The 15335-nt window shown below is 38.6% G+C and overlaps 1 protein-coding gene across 10 annotated transcripts in view; it reads left to right on the top strand.

The window, feature by feature from the left end:
• The window catches only part of OPHN1 (oligophrenin 1), a 426354-nt gene that overhangs the window by 130239 nt on the left and 280780 nt on the right, over window positions 1-15335 (top strand). For all 10 annotated transcript variants that reach the window (XM_078363585.1, XM_078363584.1, XM_078363579.1 and 7 more), the window contains one exon: window positions 11114-11209. In XM_078363585.1, coding sequence (XP_078219711.1) covers window positions 11114-11209 — 96 coding nt within the window. The remainder of the gene's footprint in view (window positions 1-11113; window positions 11210-15335) is intronic.

Here is a 15335-nt window from a genome sequence, read left to right as displayed (position 1 = left end):
CAGCAAACCACATTGCCATGTATGTACCTATGCAACAATCCTGCATGTTCTGCACATGTACCCCAGAACCTAAAGTGCAATAATATATATATATATATATATATATATATATATATATATATATGCAAGATCTAGGCTGGCCGCAGTGGCTCACACTTGTAATCCCAACACTTTGGGAGGCTGAGACAGGAAGATTGGTTGGCCCAGGAGTTTGAGATCAGCCTGCTCAATATAGTGGAACCCCATCTCTATAAGGGAAAAAAAATAGCCAGGTCTGATGGTACACAGCTGTTGTTCCAGCTACTTGGGAGGCTGACGTGGCAGGATCACTTGAGCCCAGGAGGTTGAGGCTGCAGTGAGCTGAGACTGTGCCACTGCACTGCACTCTAGCCTGGGCAGCCAAGCAAGACCCCATCTCAAAAATCAGAACAAAACAAAACAAAAAACAAATGTAAGAACCACTGTCCTACTCTAGTTTTATTTCAGTTTTATAGGATAATTGAATATATCCTCATTAGTTCCTATCAGTCTACTTAATAGTAACGTTAGCCCAACTTTAAAATAAAAATAACCAATTACATTTAGAAAGTGATTTTTCTTTTTTTCTTTCTTTCTTTTTTTTTCTTTTGAGATGGGGTCTCACTCTCTCACTTAGGCTGAAGAGCAATGGCCAGATCTCAGCTCACTACAACCTCTGCCTCCTGAGCTCAAGTGATCCTCCCACCTCAGCCTCCCGAGTATCTAGGACCACAGGCATGCACGACCACATCTGCCTGATTTTTTTTTGTATTTTTGATAGAGATGGGGTTTTGCCATGTTGCCAGGCTGGTCTTGAACTCCTGAGCTCAAGAGATCTGCTTGCCTTGGCCTCCCAAAGTGCTGGGATTACAGGTGTGAACCACTGTTGCACCCGGCCCATTTCTGTTTTGTGAAAGAATTTCACCATGCCATCTTATTTTAATTCCCCCACAAGCCAATGAAGTAGATGATATTATGTTTCTTTCACAACTGTAGGAAATAAAGGGAAGGCACAGTAACTGGTAAGTAGTAGCATTTTTTGGTTTTGTTTGATTAATTGAGGCCCAGGGAGGCAAATTAACTTGCCCAAGCTCATAAAAGATTTGTTCCAGAGGCACAAATCACTGTCTTAGTGATATTTCTACTACCTCATTTTGCTTTGGAAAGGTAGACAACCTTACCAGGTGGTAATGTGATGATTCGTTCAAACTAAAAATTTATAAGTATAAAGGTATATATGTGTTAAGAGAACATTTTTTATTTTAAACTGGAAGTAGTCAAAACCACAAAGCCTAGGAATCCCTTCGGCATTTTCACTGTGTAATCTACTTTAGAAGTAGAGTCGCATCCATGAACTTCTGAGTCATATTGAAACTTGACTACCTAAGTTTCATCCCAATTTAAAAACTAGGTGCAAATGGAGTTATACACAATGCAGGTAAATATATATACCTGTACTTGTTGATAACATTTTATACATGTTCCTGTTTTGTACATGTTGCGTTGTAGTTTGTCTCCTTTATAAGTGGAAACTAAATAGGACTTGAGCTTCATTATTTCCTTTTCTTGATACATCCTTTTTCTATTCCCTGGATTGATCTGTACCTTTGGCACTAATATCTCAGAACAATTTTCTATAGGTTATCCTTATGCAGCTTTTAGGGCATAATGGATTACTGGCACAATTCACATGGAGTTTGGTATATCTATTTGCTATAAATTCCTTTTGTTTTTTTGAGACGGAGTCTCGCTCTGTCACCTAGGCTGGAGTGCAGTGGTGTGATCTTGGCTCACTGCAATCTCTGCCTCCTGAGTTTAAGTGATTCCCCTGCCTCAGCCTCCCGAGTAGATGAGACTATAGGTGCACACCACCACGCCTGGCTAATTTTTTTTTTTTTTGTATTTAGTAGAGACGGGGTTTCACCAAATTGGCCAGAATGGTCTCGATCTCCTGACCTCATGATCCTCCCGCCTCGGCCTCCCAAAGTGCTGGGATTATAGGCATGAGCCACCGTGCTGGGCCCTTTTTTGTTGTTGTTGACATAGGGTCTGGCTCTGTCACCCAGCTTGGCTCAGTCACCCAGGCTGAAGTGCAATGCATGCACTTTACTGCAACCTCTGTCTCCTGGGCTCAAGCAGTTCTTCTGCCTCAGCTTCCTGAGTAGCTGGGACTACAGGTGTGCACCACCATGCCTGGCTTTCTTTTTTTTTGTAGAGACAGGGTCTCACAATGTTGGCCAGGCTGCTCTTGAACTTCTGAGCTTCAGGCGATCCGCCTGCCTTGGCTTCCCAAAGTGCTGGGATTACAGGTGTGAGCCACCATGTCTGGCCCTCTCTATAAATTCCTAATGTAATACAACTATAGTATTGAAACTGTAAGCTGTGCTAAATTTTTTCAGTATTTGTTTAATATTACTGAGACCACCGAAATGGCAGTAAACTGCTTATATATTAAAGTGGATTTGGGGGCTGGGTGTGGTAGCTGATGCCTATAAGCCCATCACTTTGGGAGGCCAAAGTGGGAGGATCACTTGAAGCCAGGACTTCAAGACCAGCCTGGGAAACAAAGCAAGAGTCTGTCTCTACAAAAAGTTTTGAAATTCACTGAGTGGAGTGGTGTGTGCTTGTAGTCTTAGCTACTTGGGAGGCTGAGATAGGAGGATCACTTGAGCACAGGAGGTTGAGGCTGTATTGAGCTGCTGCCACACCACTGCACTCCAGCCTGGGTGACACAGTGAGACCCTATTTCAAGAAAAGAAAATGAATTTGGGGAAAAAGTAGATTTAATTTTTCAGATAGCTTCAACCTTTAAAAATAAAAAAGTTGATTTATTCTTTTAAAGTCATACATTTATTCAGCTAACATTGAGGACCTACTTTATACTGAACATTATTTTAGATTTTGAGAGTATGGGTAAGAAAAGATTCTCTTTTCTCTGAAGTAGCTCACAAATTTTTCTCCTCCTTCGTTCTTACTCCCCTTCTTTGTATCTCCCAACTTCCCATTCCAGTTAGTTACTGATTTCTGTCCAATCTTCTGATCAAGTTTCTTATAATCTAATACATAGAATTTTTTTCTAACATTTGCTCCAGTAATGAGTAGCAGTCAGCTCCAGTATTGAGGAGTTTATTGTCTTTACCTGGCTTCCCCCTAAAAGCAGAGAGAGCTTGACGCAGAGGCTTGGGAGCAGAGGTAGTTTAAGTGGAAGCAAGAGTGAGGGACAAAGAAAATGATCAATGCAGGGAGTGGAAATGGGAAATGGGAAAGGAGGAAAAGCCAGTATTTGGATGCGTTATTTAGTTGGCCAATGCTCAGACAACTGGTTTAATCATGCTGGAGCTTCTGAAGAGCTTTATGAAATGTGACAGAACTATCCATCTGGGAACTGAACAGTGAAAGAATTTATTCAGCATCTCTTTTTACCACCTATACATTTTAATTGGTTCTTTTAAATTATTTTCATTATTTTATTGATATTTTCTCTTTGGTAAGACATTGTTCTCAGTCTTTCCTTAGTTCTTTAGACATAGTGTCTCCTTGAGCATGGGCTATTGTTTCCTGTGTCTTAGTGTGCCTCATAATTTTTTGTGGAAAAGTGAACATATAAAATGATGTGGCATCTCTAGAAATTAGATTTTTTTCCCCTTCCCCAGGGTGGTTGTTATTGTTTGCTTGTTTATTGATCTTTTGGACTAATTTTATAAAGTGTGTACTTTTTGTTGTTAGAAGCCACTGAAGCTTCCCGTAGGTTTGCTTAGTGGGCAGCTAATGACTGAATGATGATTTAATTTAAATACTTTGAACCAATAAGTCTTCCAGCTTTTGCTGCTGGTCATTGTGTGTATTGGGATATGCTTTTAACAACGTTCACCTGGGCAGATGACCATCCTGCCTTATCTTTCTCTTCCTACTTAGGCTAAGCAGGAAGTGAGAGTTTAGGAACTTCTTAAGTCCTTCATGGGCCCAGGCATAGCTTGGAACATGCACATGTCCCTTTTTATGACCCATGATTTTCTAGATTTTATGTTACAACTTTTTAAAGCCCCCTATGGGCATGTCATTGTCCATTAACAATTATTCTGATTAATATTTTGAGATGGGGTCTCTCTCTGTCACCCAGACGGCAGCCTCAACCTCTTGGGCTCAAGCAGTCTTGCCACCTCAGCCTCCTGAGTAGCTTCGACCACAGGCATACACTACCTCACCTGGCTATTTTTGATTTTTATTTTTTTTAAAGATGGGGTCTCGCTATGTTGCTCAGGCTGGTCTCAAGCCATCCTCCAGCCTCGGCCTCCCAAAGTGCTGGAATTATAGGAATGAGCCACCAAGCTTGGCCTGTTCTTCAATTTTATTTAATTATTATTATTATTATTTTTAACCAAGTGTTTTGGTCAGCCTCTTTTTAATTTTAGCTTGTCACACTGCTTCAGGCCACCATAATCTTAAACGATTTCAGATGCAGATGCCCCAATGGCAGTGTTGTTTTCATAGAATGAATTTTAAATCAGAGCAGACTAAGACAAATTTTGAGTATAGAGCTTACAGGACATGTTCAACTGGATACAGAGTGGCAATTCTGGGGGTAGGGCCTTGTGAAGCTTCAACTGCATTCTGTCTTTTCCAGTGGCTGATAAGCTATTGATTCTCACAGCTGTTGTAGCTGTGTGACTGTTGGTTTTCAATGTTACTGCAGAGATGGAGATGGTGCTTTGATTAGGATACCTTAATATTCCAAAAAGGTCACTGTTCTTAGAGATTCGGTCTTTTTAAAATTAAATAAACAGTATTCAGATTGTTAAGCCTTTTGTGAAAGAATATTTACAATACATTTATCTGGCAAAAGACTTGTTTGCAGAATGCATAAAGAAATCTTGTAGTTTAATAATAAGACAACTCAATTATAAAAAGGGCAAGAGATTTAAACAGACCCATCTTGAAAAAAAGATACGGCAAATGGTCAATAAATATATAAGACAGTCATACCGTTAGTCATAAGGAAAATGCAAATTAAAACTAGTGAGATAACATTACACACTCATTAGAAGGACTAAAATGAAAGTAAATAGATAAATAAATAGCCAAGTGTTGCCAAGCACGTGGATTAACTGAAATTCTCCTACAGAATGTAAAATGGTATAATTATGTTTGAAAAAAAAAAATGGGGCCTGGCGCAGTGGCTGAAGCCTGTAATCCCAGCACTTTGGGAGGCCGAGGTGGATGGATCACGAGGTCAACAGATCGAGACCATCCTGGTCAACATGGTGAAACCTCGTCTCTACTAAAAATATAAAAAATTAGCTGGGCATGGTGGCACACGCCTGTAATCCCAGCTACTCAGGAGGCTGAGGCAGGAGAATTGCTTGAACCCAGGAGGCGGAGGTTGCAGTGAGCCGAGATCGCGCCGTTGCACTCCAGCCTGGGTAACAAGAGCGAAACTCCATCTGAAAAAAAGAAAAAAAATGGCCATTTATTTTATAAAAGATAGTCAAAATCATTTTTATTTGATACATATTTATACATATTTATGGGATGCAATGTGATATTTCAATACATGTATATAATGGGTGTAATGATCAAATCAGAGTAATTAGCATGATCTAAGATATTTAGCATTTCTTTGGGCAACATTCAAAATCCTGTTTTCTGTCAATTCGAATATAGACAATAAAATATTGTTAACTATAGTCACACTGCATTGCAATATAAAGTGGAACTTTTTCTTTTATCTAGCAGTAATTTTGTATACATTAACCAACTCTTCTTTGTTTCTTTGAGACAGGCCTAACCAACTGCTGTTTATCCCCTGCTCCTCCCTACCCTTCCAAGCCTCTAGTAACCACTACTCTATTCTCTACTTCTATGAGATCAGATTTTTAGCTCCCACATATGAGTAAGAGCATGTGGTATTTATCTTTCTTGTCCCTGGCTTATTTTAGTTAACATGATGTCTTCAAGGCTTATCCATGTTGCCATGAATGCCAGGATTCATGTTTTTTAATTGCTGAATAGTATTTCACTGTGTGTATATATTACATTTTCTTTCTTTCTTTCTTACATTTTTTTGAGGTGGAGTTTCACTTTTATCGTGCAGGCTGGCGTGCAGTGGCATGATCTCAGCTCACTGCAACCTCCGCCTCCTGGGTTCAAGTGATTCTCCTGCCTCAGCCTCCCAAGTAGTTGGGATTACAGGTGTGCACCACCACGCCCAGCTAATTTTGTATTTTTTTTTTTTAGTAGAGATGGGGTTTTACCATATTGGTCAGGCTGGTCTCAAACTCCTGATGTCAAGTGATCCACCTGCCTTGGCCTCCCAAAGTGCAGGGATTACAGGGGTGGGCCACTGTGCCCAGCCCATTTTCTTTATTCATTTATATACTGATGGACCCTTAGGTTGATTCCATATTTTGGCATTGTGAGTAGGTGCTGCAATAAAAATGATGCTGATATCTCTTTGACATACTGATTTTGGGGTCTTTTGTGATTCCAGATAAATTGTAGCATTTGTTTTTATATTTCTGTGAAGAATGTCCTTTGCATTTTGCTAGGGATTGCACTAAAGTATAGATTGTTTTGGGTAGTGTGTTCATTTTAGCAATATTAATTTTTAAAATTCATGAACATGGGATGTCTTTTCCTTATTTTGTGCATCCTATTCACTTTCCTTCATCAGTGTTTTACAGTTTTCCATGTGTAGATATTTTACTTCCTTGGTTAAATTTATTCCTAGGCATTTTTTTGTAGCTATTGCAAATGTGATTGCTTTCTTTTCTTAATTTTTATTTTTTTAAGTTACAGGGTCTCACTGTCACCCAGGCGGGACTACAATAGCATGACCATAACTCACTGTAGCCTTGAACTCCTGGGCTCAATCAGTCCTCTCGCCTCAGCCTCTCAAGTAGCTAGGACTACAGGTTTGCACCACCACGCATGGCTAATTTAAAGAATTTTTGTGTGTGTGGAGACAGGATCTCACCATATTGCCCAGGCTGATTGCGAACTCCTGACCTCAAGCAATCCTCCTGCCTTGGCCTCCCAAAGCTCTGAGATTAAATGTATGAGCCACTGCAACCTGCCTGTGATTGCTGCTTTTTTGATTCTCTCTCTCTTTCTTTCTCTCTTTTCTCTTTCTTTCTTTTTTTGGAGTCTATCTCTGTTGCCCAGGCTGGAGTACAGTGGCAGGATTTCGGCTCTCTGCACTCTGCCTCCTGGATTCAAGCAATTCTCCTGCTCCAGCCTTCCAAGTAGCTGGGGCTACAGGTGCATGACACCACACCTGGCTAATTTTTATATTTTTAGTAGAGACAGGGTTTCACCATGTTGGCCAGGCTGGTCTCGAACTCCTGACCTCAAGTGATCTGCCCTCCTTGGGCTCCCAAAGTGCTGGAATTACAGGCATGAGCCACCGTGCCTGGCCCTTGATTTCTTTTTAGCTAAATGTGGCACTCGGATTATGTAAACTTATCAATTTACCATGTAACCCATGCATTGGAGAAATGAAAACATATATCCTGAAGAGGCTTGTGCATGAATTTTCATTGAAACTTTATTCACAATGGTGAAAAACTGGAATAAACACTAATGTCCATGAACGAATGATGAATAAACACATTGTGTTATATTTACACAATGGAGTGTTACTTAGCAACAAAAGGAATACATTACTGATACTAGTGATAACATGGATGAGTTTTAAAAGCATTGTGCAAACCTAAATGATTCTGATATAAAGGAGTCTATTTTGTATGATTCTATTTTTATCAAACTCTAAAGAAATATTGAGATGAAAAACAGCAACCTAAATGATGATCAACAGATGAATGAATAAAGAAAGTGTGGTACATATATACAATGGAATAGTATTAAACCATAAAAAAGAATATGATCCAGTCATCTGCAACATACAGATGGAACTGAAGATTATTATGTTAAGCAAAATAAGCCAGGCATAGAAAGACAAATATCATATGTTATCACTTATTTGGGGGATCAAAAAATTAAAACAATTGAACTTACAGAGACAGAGAGTAGAAGAATAGTTACCAAAGGCTGGGAAGGAAGTAGAAATAGTAAATGTATAAAAATATAGTTACAAAGAATGAATAAGACATACTTTTTCTTACAACATGGTGACTATAGTCAATAATAACTTAATTGTACATTTTTAAATAACTTAAAGAATGTAATTGGTTTGTTTGTAACTGAAAGGATAAATGCTTGAAGGGATGAATGTTCCATTCTCCATGAGGTATTTATTTCACACTGCATGCCTGTATCAAAATATCTCATGCACCTCATAAATATATATATCCACACAAAAAAGAAAAACAGGTGTCTACACTATACCAATTAATTAATTAACCTGGTTCATATTCTACCTCATTCCCTTAAAGTTCAAAGTGCCTAAAAAGCACTATCCAACTACATTCTATAATGAGTAAAGAAAAGGTGAAATAAAGACATTGTGAAAGACACATACATAAGTAAGATGATAGAGAGAGAACCCTAAAAGTTGGACTGAAAAATATTGACATAGTGGCGGGGTGGATGGGGATGGGGAAGATAAAATTATGAGTTCACATTGTTTGGAGTGACATAGTGAATATTTTAAGATGATGAGGAATTAAATGTGTCACACGCAACAAGCATTTCTAGGTTATCTATGGATTCTTTGTAGTCTAGAAGTCATCCACTTTACTTATATATCTAAAATATATGAGTCTTTTCCAGGACTTTTCTCAGCACAGGGGGCAACTATATGGGAGCTTGTTTCAGGAAGAGCTATGAATTTATGCTTGTTCAGGTTTTTTTTTTTTTGAGATGGAGTCTTGCTCTGGCACCCATGCTGGAGTGCAGTGGCATAATCTCAGCTCACTGTAACCTCTGCCTCCTGGGTTCAAGTGATTCTCCTGCCTCAGCCTCCTGAGTAGCTGGGACTACAGGTGCCCAAAACCACACCCAGCTAATATTTGTATTTTCTAGTAGAGATGGGGTTTCACTAAGGTGGCCAGACTGGTCTCGAACTTCCAACCTCAGGTGATCTGCCTGCCTCAGCCTCCCAAAGTGCTGAGATTACAGGCGTGAGCCACCACACCTAGCTGCTTGTTTCTATTTTTGAATGGAATTTGTGTGCATTGTTTCATTTTTTTTGTTCGTTTGATTGTAAGGTGAGGACAGTATTTCCTACTTTTAGGTAGTTGGGAGCAGTAAATGGAAATGTTTGTGGAAAGTTCTTCTTCATAGAAGTTCAAGGCCTGTTGCAGATGTAGTGTTTTAAAGACCCAGAGTCTGGAGGAAAGAAGAGATAGGTAGAAATAATGAAAAGGGAGACTAGTTGTAACTTCTTCCTTACCTTTTTTTCAAAATACTACAAATGTTAAAGATTGTAGTATTGGTGGTTTTTGAAATTTTGAGATAATTTTAAGAAGAGAAATAATTAATAACTGTCCATCTCTTGGCTCAAATAATATTTAGGAAATACTAGTATGTGTAGGAGAGCAACACAATAAATGTTTTTATTTAATTTCCCTGAGCATAACAGAGAGCAGATGGGGAATTCTGGGCCTGCCCTGTTTTACTACTAGCCAAGGAGAGCAGAGAAAAGCAAGTGTTTTCCAGACATGGAGCCAGTTTTGTGTTCTCGTTGCTGATGTACTGTGAAAGGATTTGAAGGGTGTGCATGTGCTTGTCACATTCATGTGGCTTAGATTTGTATTGGAAAATGTGGTTCTAGATTGTCAACATTGTGAGAAGCCATGGTAACCTGGTCTGTGAAAAAAGGTCATTATTATTGTTATCATTACTATTTTCAGTGATTTGTTCAAATAGTTAAGACTTAAAATTCTGAAAACAAGTATTTCTGAAAATGGGACAAAGACAAAATGCTAAAAAATTCTCGGCATATAATTTGTTTTAGCCTAATGCTTGAGCTTGTTTTATTGTGTCTTTGCTTAACTGTGATGGCTTTTCAGGCTCAGTAAGTGCATGCATATGATAGGTTTGAAAATGCAGGATGAGGAGGACGATGAAACTAGGGAGAGAAAGAAGAAATTGGAAAAGGGAAACAAAAATAACCAACAAGGTTAAGCTTTCCTGGAATATAGTCTAATAGGTTAGCTTAGTTGGTAAGAGCAATGCGCCTCAAAGTTAAAGAGTATATGAATACCCTGGGGCTTATATAAACATGCAACTTCTGATCGCATGTTTATAGGGTAGGGCTGGACAATGTGCATTTCCTTCTACCTCCCAGGTGATGATGCTGCTGCTGGCCTTAGAACCACTCTTGGAGTATAACAAGGGTCAAAAGGCGGGTTGGACCTCTTAGCAGGAACATTAACAAATATCTCAATAAAGATAACTTCTCAAAAGTATAGCTAAACATGATTTAATTTTATGCCAACTTATATACTAAAATATATTTTAAAATTCAAAATCATCTACCAAAAATAAAAGCTTTTGTCTGGCCATATCACCCTGATTGTTTTCATTCATTGCTTCCTTGAGTTAGGTCTCTTGACAAATACTCTGTGAACAAGTTAAGTCTCTTCATCTTCCAGATAGCATCTTAACCCAGGTTGTCATCTGGTTAACATGTAAAATGTCCAGCTGGTACCTGTATTGTCATGGATAGGGCTCTGGAGACGCACACAGGCCACCTGGCTTCTATTTCCAGCTTTGCCACCCAGCTTTGGGACTTTGAACTTCACATGTATAAAATGGAAAGCGACTAGTGTATTGCCCATAAAATAGGGGTTTAGGAAATACATAAGGAGACCCTCTTAAGGCTGTAACTAAGTGGTTTCATGTCTTCCATGCTTTGAGTAGAACAGGTCAGAGAGGAGAAGTGTTGAGGATAAAAACGTGTCCCATAACTTTTAAAGACTTTACTGAGCTGTCCCATCCTTTCTTCTCGTGATTTTAGTTGCTCAAACTTTCTTCTACTGCATGTCTAATCTTTTGTTTTATTTCATTTAAATGCAAGTTGCAACCTGCTCAGAGCACTTACCTTTGGTTTTCTTTTATCTGTTCTTAGAGAGATGGGGAAATAGATTAAAGCATAGCATTGTTGACCATTTCTCTTGTTACTCTTCCTTTGCAGATTATTCCTCTGCTGTTCAGAAATTTTCCCAGACGCTGCAGTCATTTCAGTTTGATTTCATTGGAGACACTCTGACTGATGATGAAATTAACATTGGTAAGTCTTCAGCTATGTGTGGTCACATACCTCTTGAGGCAGCCCTGAGGCCATGTAGTCTTTTTGATTTGTGGATACAGAGCACTTGGACCTCTTCATCCATTGTGGTCTAATGCCAAGACCCTGGGAGGTTTCTTAGGAAGGAAAAGGAAACTTTCCCTGCCAGTCCCATTTCCCCCTCAAACAACAGCAATCAAAAGATACTCTTAAACTTCTACTGAGGTTTGTTACTCAGCCAGTCTGCAAGTAACCTTTTCTTTAAAGCGTATTTTCCTAAATGATACATTAAAAGGGATTTTTTTTTGTTTATTTTTCAAAATGGTTGGAGTCAGATTCTTCTAAGGAACAAATTTCCTTAGAAATCTTTCTTGGGAACTAGATTTAACAACTCACTCTATTAGTTGTATAATCTTGGACAAGATATTTCTGTCTCTGAGTCTCAGTCTTGTCCTCTGTAAAATGGGGTTAATATCTATCAAAGATGTTAAAAAGAGGAGGTTGAATTGTAGAAGTCAAAAGAAGTTTGCATTTGTATTAGTTGTTATGAATTAAAGAGGAGAGGTTAACAAACCCCGATCCCATTCCAGCTTACTACCTGCCTTTGTAAATAAAGTTTTATTGGAACTTATCCATACTCATTTGAGCATTTTCTATGGTTGTTTTTGTGGCACAAGAGTAGCACTGAGTAGATAGTAACTGCCACTGGATCATCCTCAAAGCCTAAAATAGTTATCTTCTGGCTGTTTAAGAAAAAGTTTGCTGATTCCTGAGTTAAAGGGCTAGTATAGAGTGTTTGCTAGATGAGAACATTGAACCAAAGAGCTATTATGAATGCTCTGTTGTTACTGGAACAAGTTAGTAACAGTTATTAGCCCTGGAACTAAAATATAAAAATGTATTATTATTAATAAATGCCTATTGTAGTCAATTTGAATAATATATTAAAATATAAGTTACTTATGATAGGAAGATATTTCTGCACAGAAGTAGCATATTGGACATGCTTTTGTATTATTGTTTATGTCTTTTTCTCTACATGTGTCTGTTTTCTTTGTATGCAGTGTAGTTCATACTGAATATATAATATTTTCTTTCTAACCTAACATTATAAGCATTTTTTCATGTCATTTAAATTTTTTCATAAGTTTTATGGGTGGTGGGTATGGACTTGTTTTGTTCACTGCTGTTTTTCTATTACCTGAAGGAGTGCCTGGCATATAGTAGATGTTCAATGTAATTTTGGTAAATGAATGAATAATGGATACATTCAAATTTTATTACTACAGGAGTGATACTTTATTTACCATTTAGCTATTCTTGGAAATTTAGTTTATTTCCATTTTTTTGCTATTTTAAGTAATATTGCAATGAATTTTGGTGAGTGTTTTGGTTAAATGTGACTGTGTAATTACTGAGTCAGATATTTGTATTTGTGTTTTTATTACTTTCTTATTCACTCCCTTTTATTTTACTTCAGTACATCTATCTGGGTCCAAGTGCATGACTTTATTTAAAAGTTAACATTATGGGCTCTGGAATAAAGTAACCCAAATTTGAACTCTACCTCTACATCTTAATAGCTCTGTAACTTTGGCAAGTGACTTCACCTCTCTAAGTGTTAATTTTTCTCATCTTGTAAAATGGGAATGAGATAATGTCAAGTGGGTACAGTGTCTAAATGAATACTAGGTATTTCAACATTATTATTAATGTTGAAATTTTGTTATTATTAATAAAATATATTTTTTATACTTTAAAAAAAAATAACAGCTACTTGCCTGTCAGTTGGAAGACTGGGAGATATATGGTACATGAAATTACATAAATGGCTCCTTTTTCTGGTACAAGGGTCTGATTTTGAACAGGTGCCCATTTATACCAAAGCCACCAACAGATATGAGACTTTTCTCATGTCTTCCTTTATGGTGAACTTTGAGCCTTAATTCTCTTAAACCCATGAACCTCACCACAAATGTCAATGAGTGCTATGCAGGAAAAAGGGTGTGTGAGCATGAGCATAATGACTTATAAGCAAAAGAAAAATGACTCCTTGGTGCTGTCAGGTTCCTATGGGGGTCTGTGGGGCTCCATGAGAGCTCCTGTCTATGACATCTTTGCTGCTTAAGAAAAAAAAAAAAGGAAAGAAGGAAAGACAGGGTCTTGCTTTGTTTACCAAGGCTGGTCTTGAACTCCTGGGCTCAAGTTATCCTCCCACCACCTTGGTCTCCCAAAGTTAAGTGATTACAGGCATCAGCCACCACACCTGGTCTCTTGCTTTTTGTTTTTTTGAGATGGAGTTTCCCGCTGTTGCCCAGCTGGAGATCAGTGGGCTCGCTGCAATCCCTGTCTCCCAGGTTCAAGCTATTCTCCTCCCTTAGCTTCCCGAGTAGCTGGGATTACAGGCACCCACCACCATGCCTGGCTAATTTTTGTATTTTTCGTAGAGACAGGGTTTGACTCTGTTGACCAGGCTGGTCTCTAATACCTGACCTCAAGTATTCCACACACCTCGGCCTCCCAAAGTGCTGGGATTACAGGCATGAGCCACCATGCCCAGCCTTTTTGCTTCTTAATTTATGATTTACAATAACTCTTTAACTCAGTGATCATTTGCCTGCCAGTTTCAGAATCTCCTACTTATCATTTGACCACTGCTTGTAGGGATGCTGACTTAATGAGCTGACTTTTATTATTGAGGACTGAAGAGAGGTTTTGAAAATTCGTTGCCCTGTCATGTTCATTGTCCTCGTTGAATTTCATTTTGAAAGCTGGCAATTGTGGTAGTAGTGAGAGGAAGAGCCAGTGCTCTAGCAGCTGATGCTGAGGCTCTTTGGAGGCTTTGAGAAAAAATCTTGGGGACCCTACTGGGAGGCTATTGTTGGGAAAGAGTAGTTGCTTTGGAAGCTCAGAACGCAGAGTGTGCCATGCCCTCCTTTTGCCAATACTGCTAGCCTTGAGTCAATACATTTTGTTTCACTGGAAAATTGCTAAAAGCACACTTTGGATGGAATTGTGATACCCATTTGGATTTCACATTATATGTTCAGAGGGACTTCCCATAATAAAATTTTCATTATTGGCTCCAAAGGTCACTCAGTAGCATTGACCCCATTGTAGGTACTCATTATTTAGCAGAAATGACAGTGCTTCCTAGAGCTCATGGAGACAGCCTGAGGACTCTGAAGAGTTATTCCCCTTGATGATCAGCTCTAGGACTTACCCTGAATAGTTTGTGTCTAACAGGGACAAGTGGGAGGCCATGTGTCATTGATCTGACCATGACTTTTTTCACTACAGAGTTAGATATATATGCCTTCAATTGGCATTGCCTTGTCTTTATCTCTATGTCTCAGTCAGCAAAAGAAATCCCAGATGTTTAAGAAGTCTTGTGCCTGCTTAGATTTGAATTTTATTTGTTAGCTGTGGGATATTGGCAACATTAATTGAGCTTGTTGAGCATCTGTTTTTCCTCATCGGTTTAGTGGGGGAGTATAATCCACCTCGCAAGGTCATGAGGAACAAGTCAGATAATACATATATCAGAGGGTGTCTGTAAATCCTTTAGCTCAGTGTCTGGCATATAGTTGGTGCTCAGTAATTCATCCTTATTGATTCTACTAGGAACACAGTAGAAGGCAATTTGTGGAAAACAGTGTTGGTTTGAAATTATATTTCCCAAATTAACCAAAGGAAAATGTAGGATTGTGAAATGTCCGTGTTGGCAAGGACCTTAAATGTATTTAGTTCATTATTTCTCATATAACTTCATATCCAAGTCTTCTGAGGATCTTGTTTATCCCGAGTCATAGGACCTACCTTATATTCAAAGAATCAGAATCTCTATAGTGGAGCCCAGGGCCTTGATTTTTACATAGTCTTTATAATATCAGTGAGCATTTTGGAACCCCAGGACAGATCTCAGGCTTTCCCAAACTGTGCTCCTTAGAGCCTCAGTGTCTCCCATGTTTCATGATCAAATGAAGCAGCGGTTTATATTGGGCTTTCATGTAAGACTTTGCTTGAAAAATGGGATTTCTAGATTAAATAAAAGAAGCAGACACTTTTAGAGTGCTACTAAATAGCAGGTGTCCTTCTAAGCACTTTATATAAACTTATAAGAGAAAGA

Source organism: Callithrix jacchus, chromosome X (assembly GCF_049354715.1).
Source record: "Callithrix jacchus isolate 240 chromosome X, calJac240_pri, whole genome shotgun sequence".
Classification (NCBI taxonomy): Eukaryota; Metazoa; Chordata; class Mammalia; order Primates; family Cebidae; genus Callithrix; species Callithrix jacchus.
Note: the sequence above shows the minus strand (reverse complement) of the source record. Positions and strands in the feature narration are given on the sequence as shown.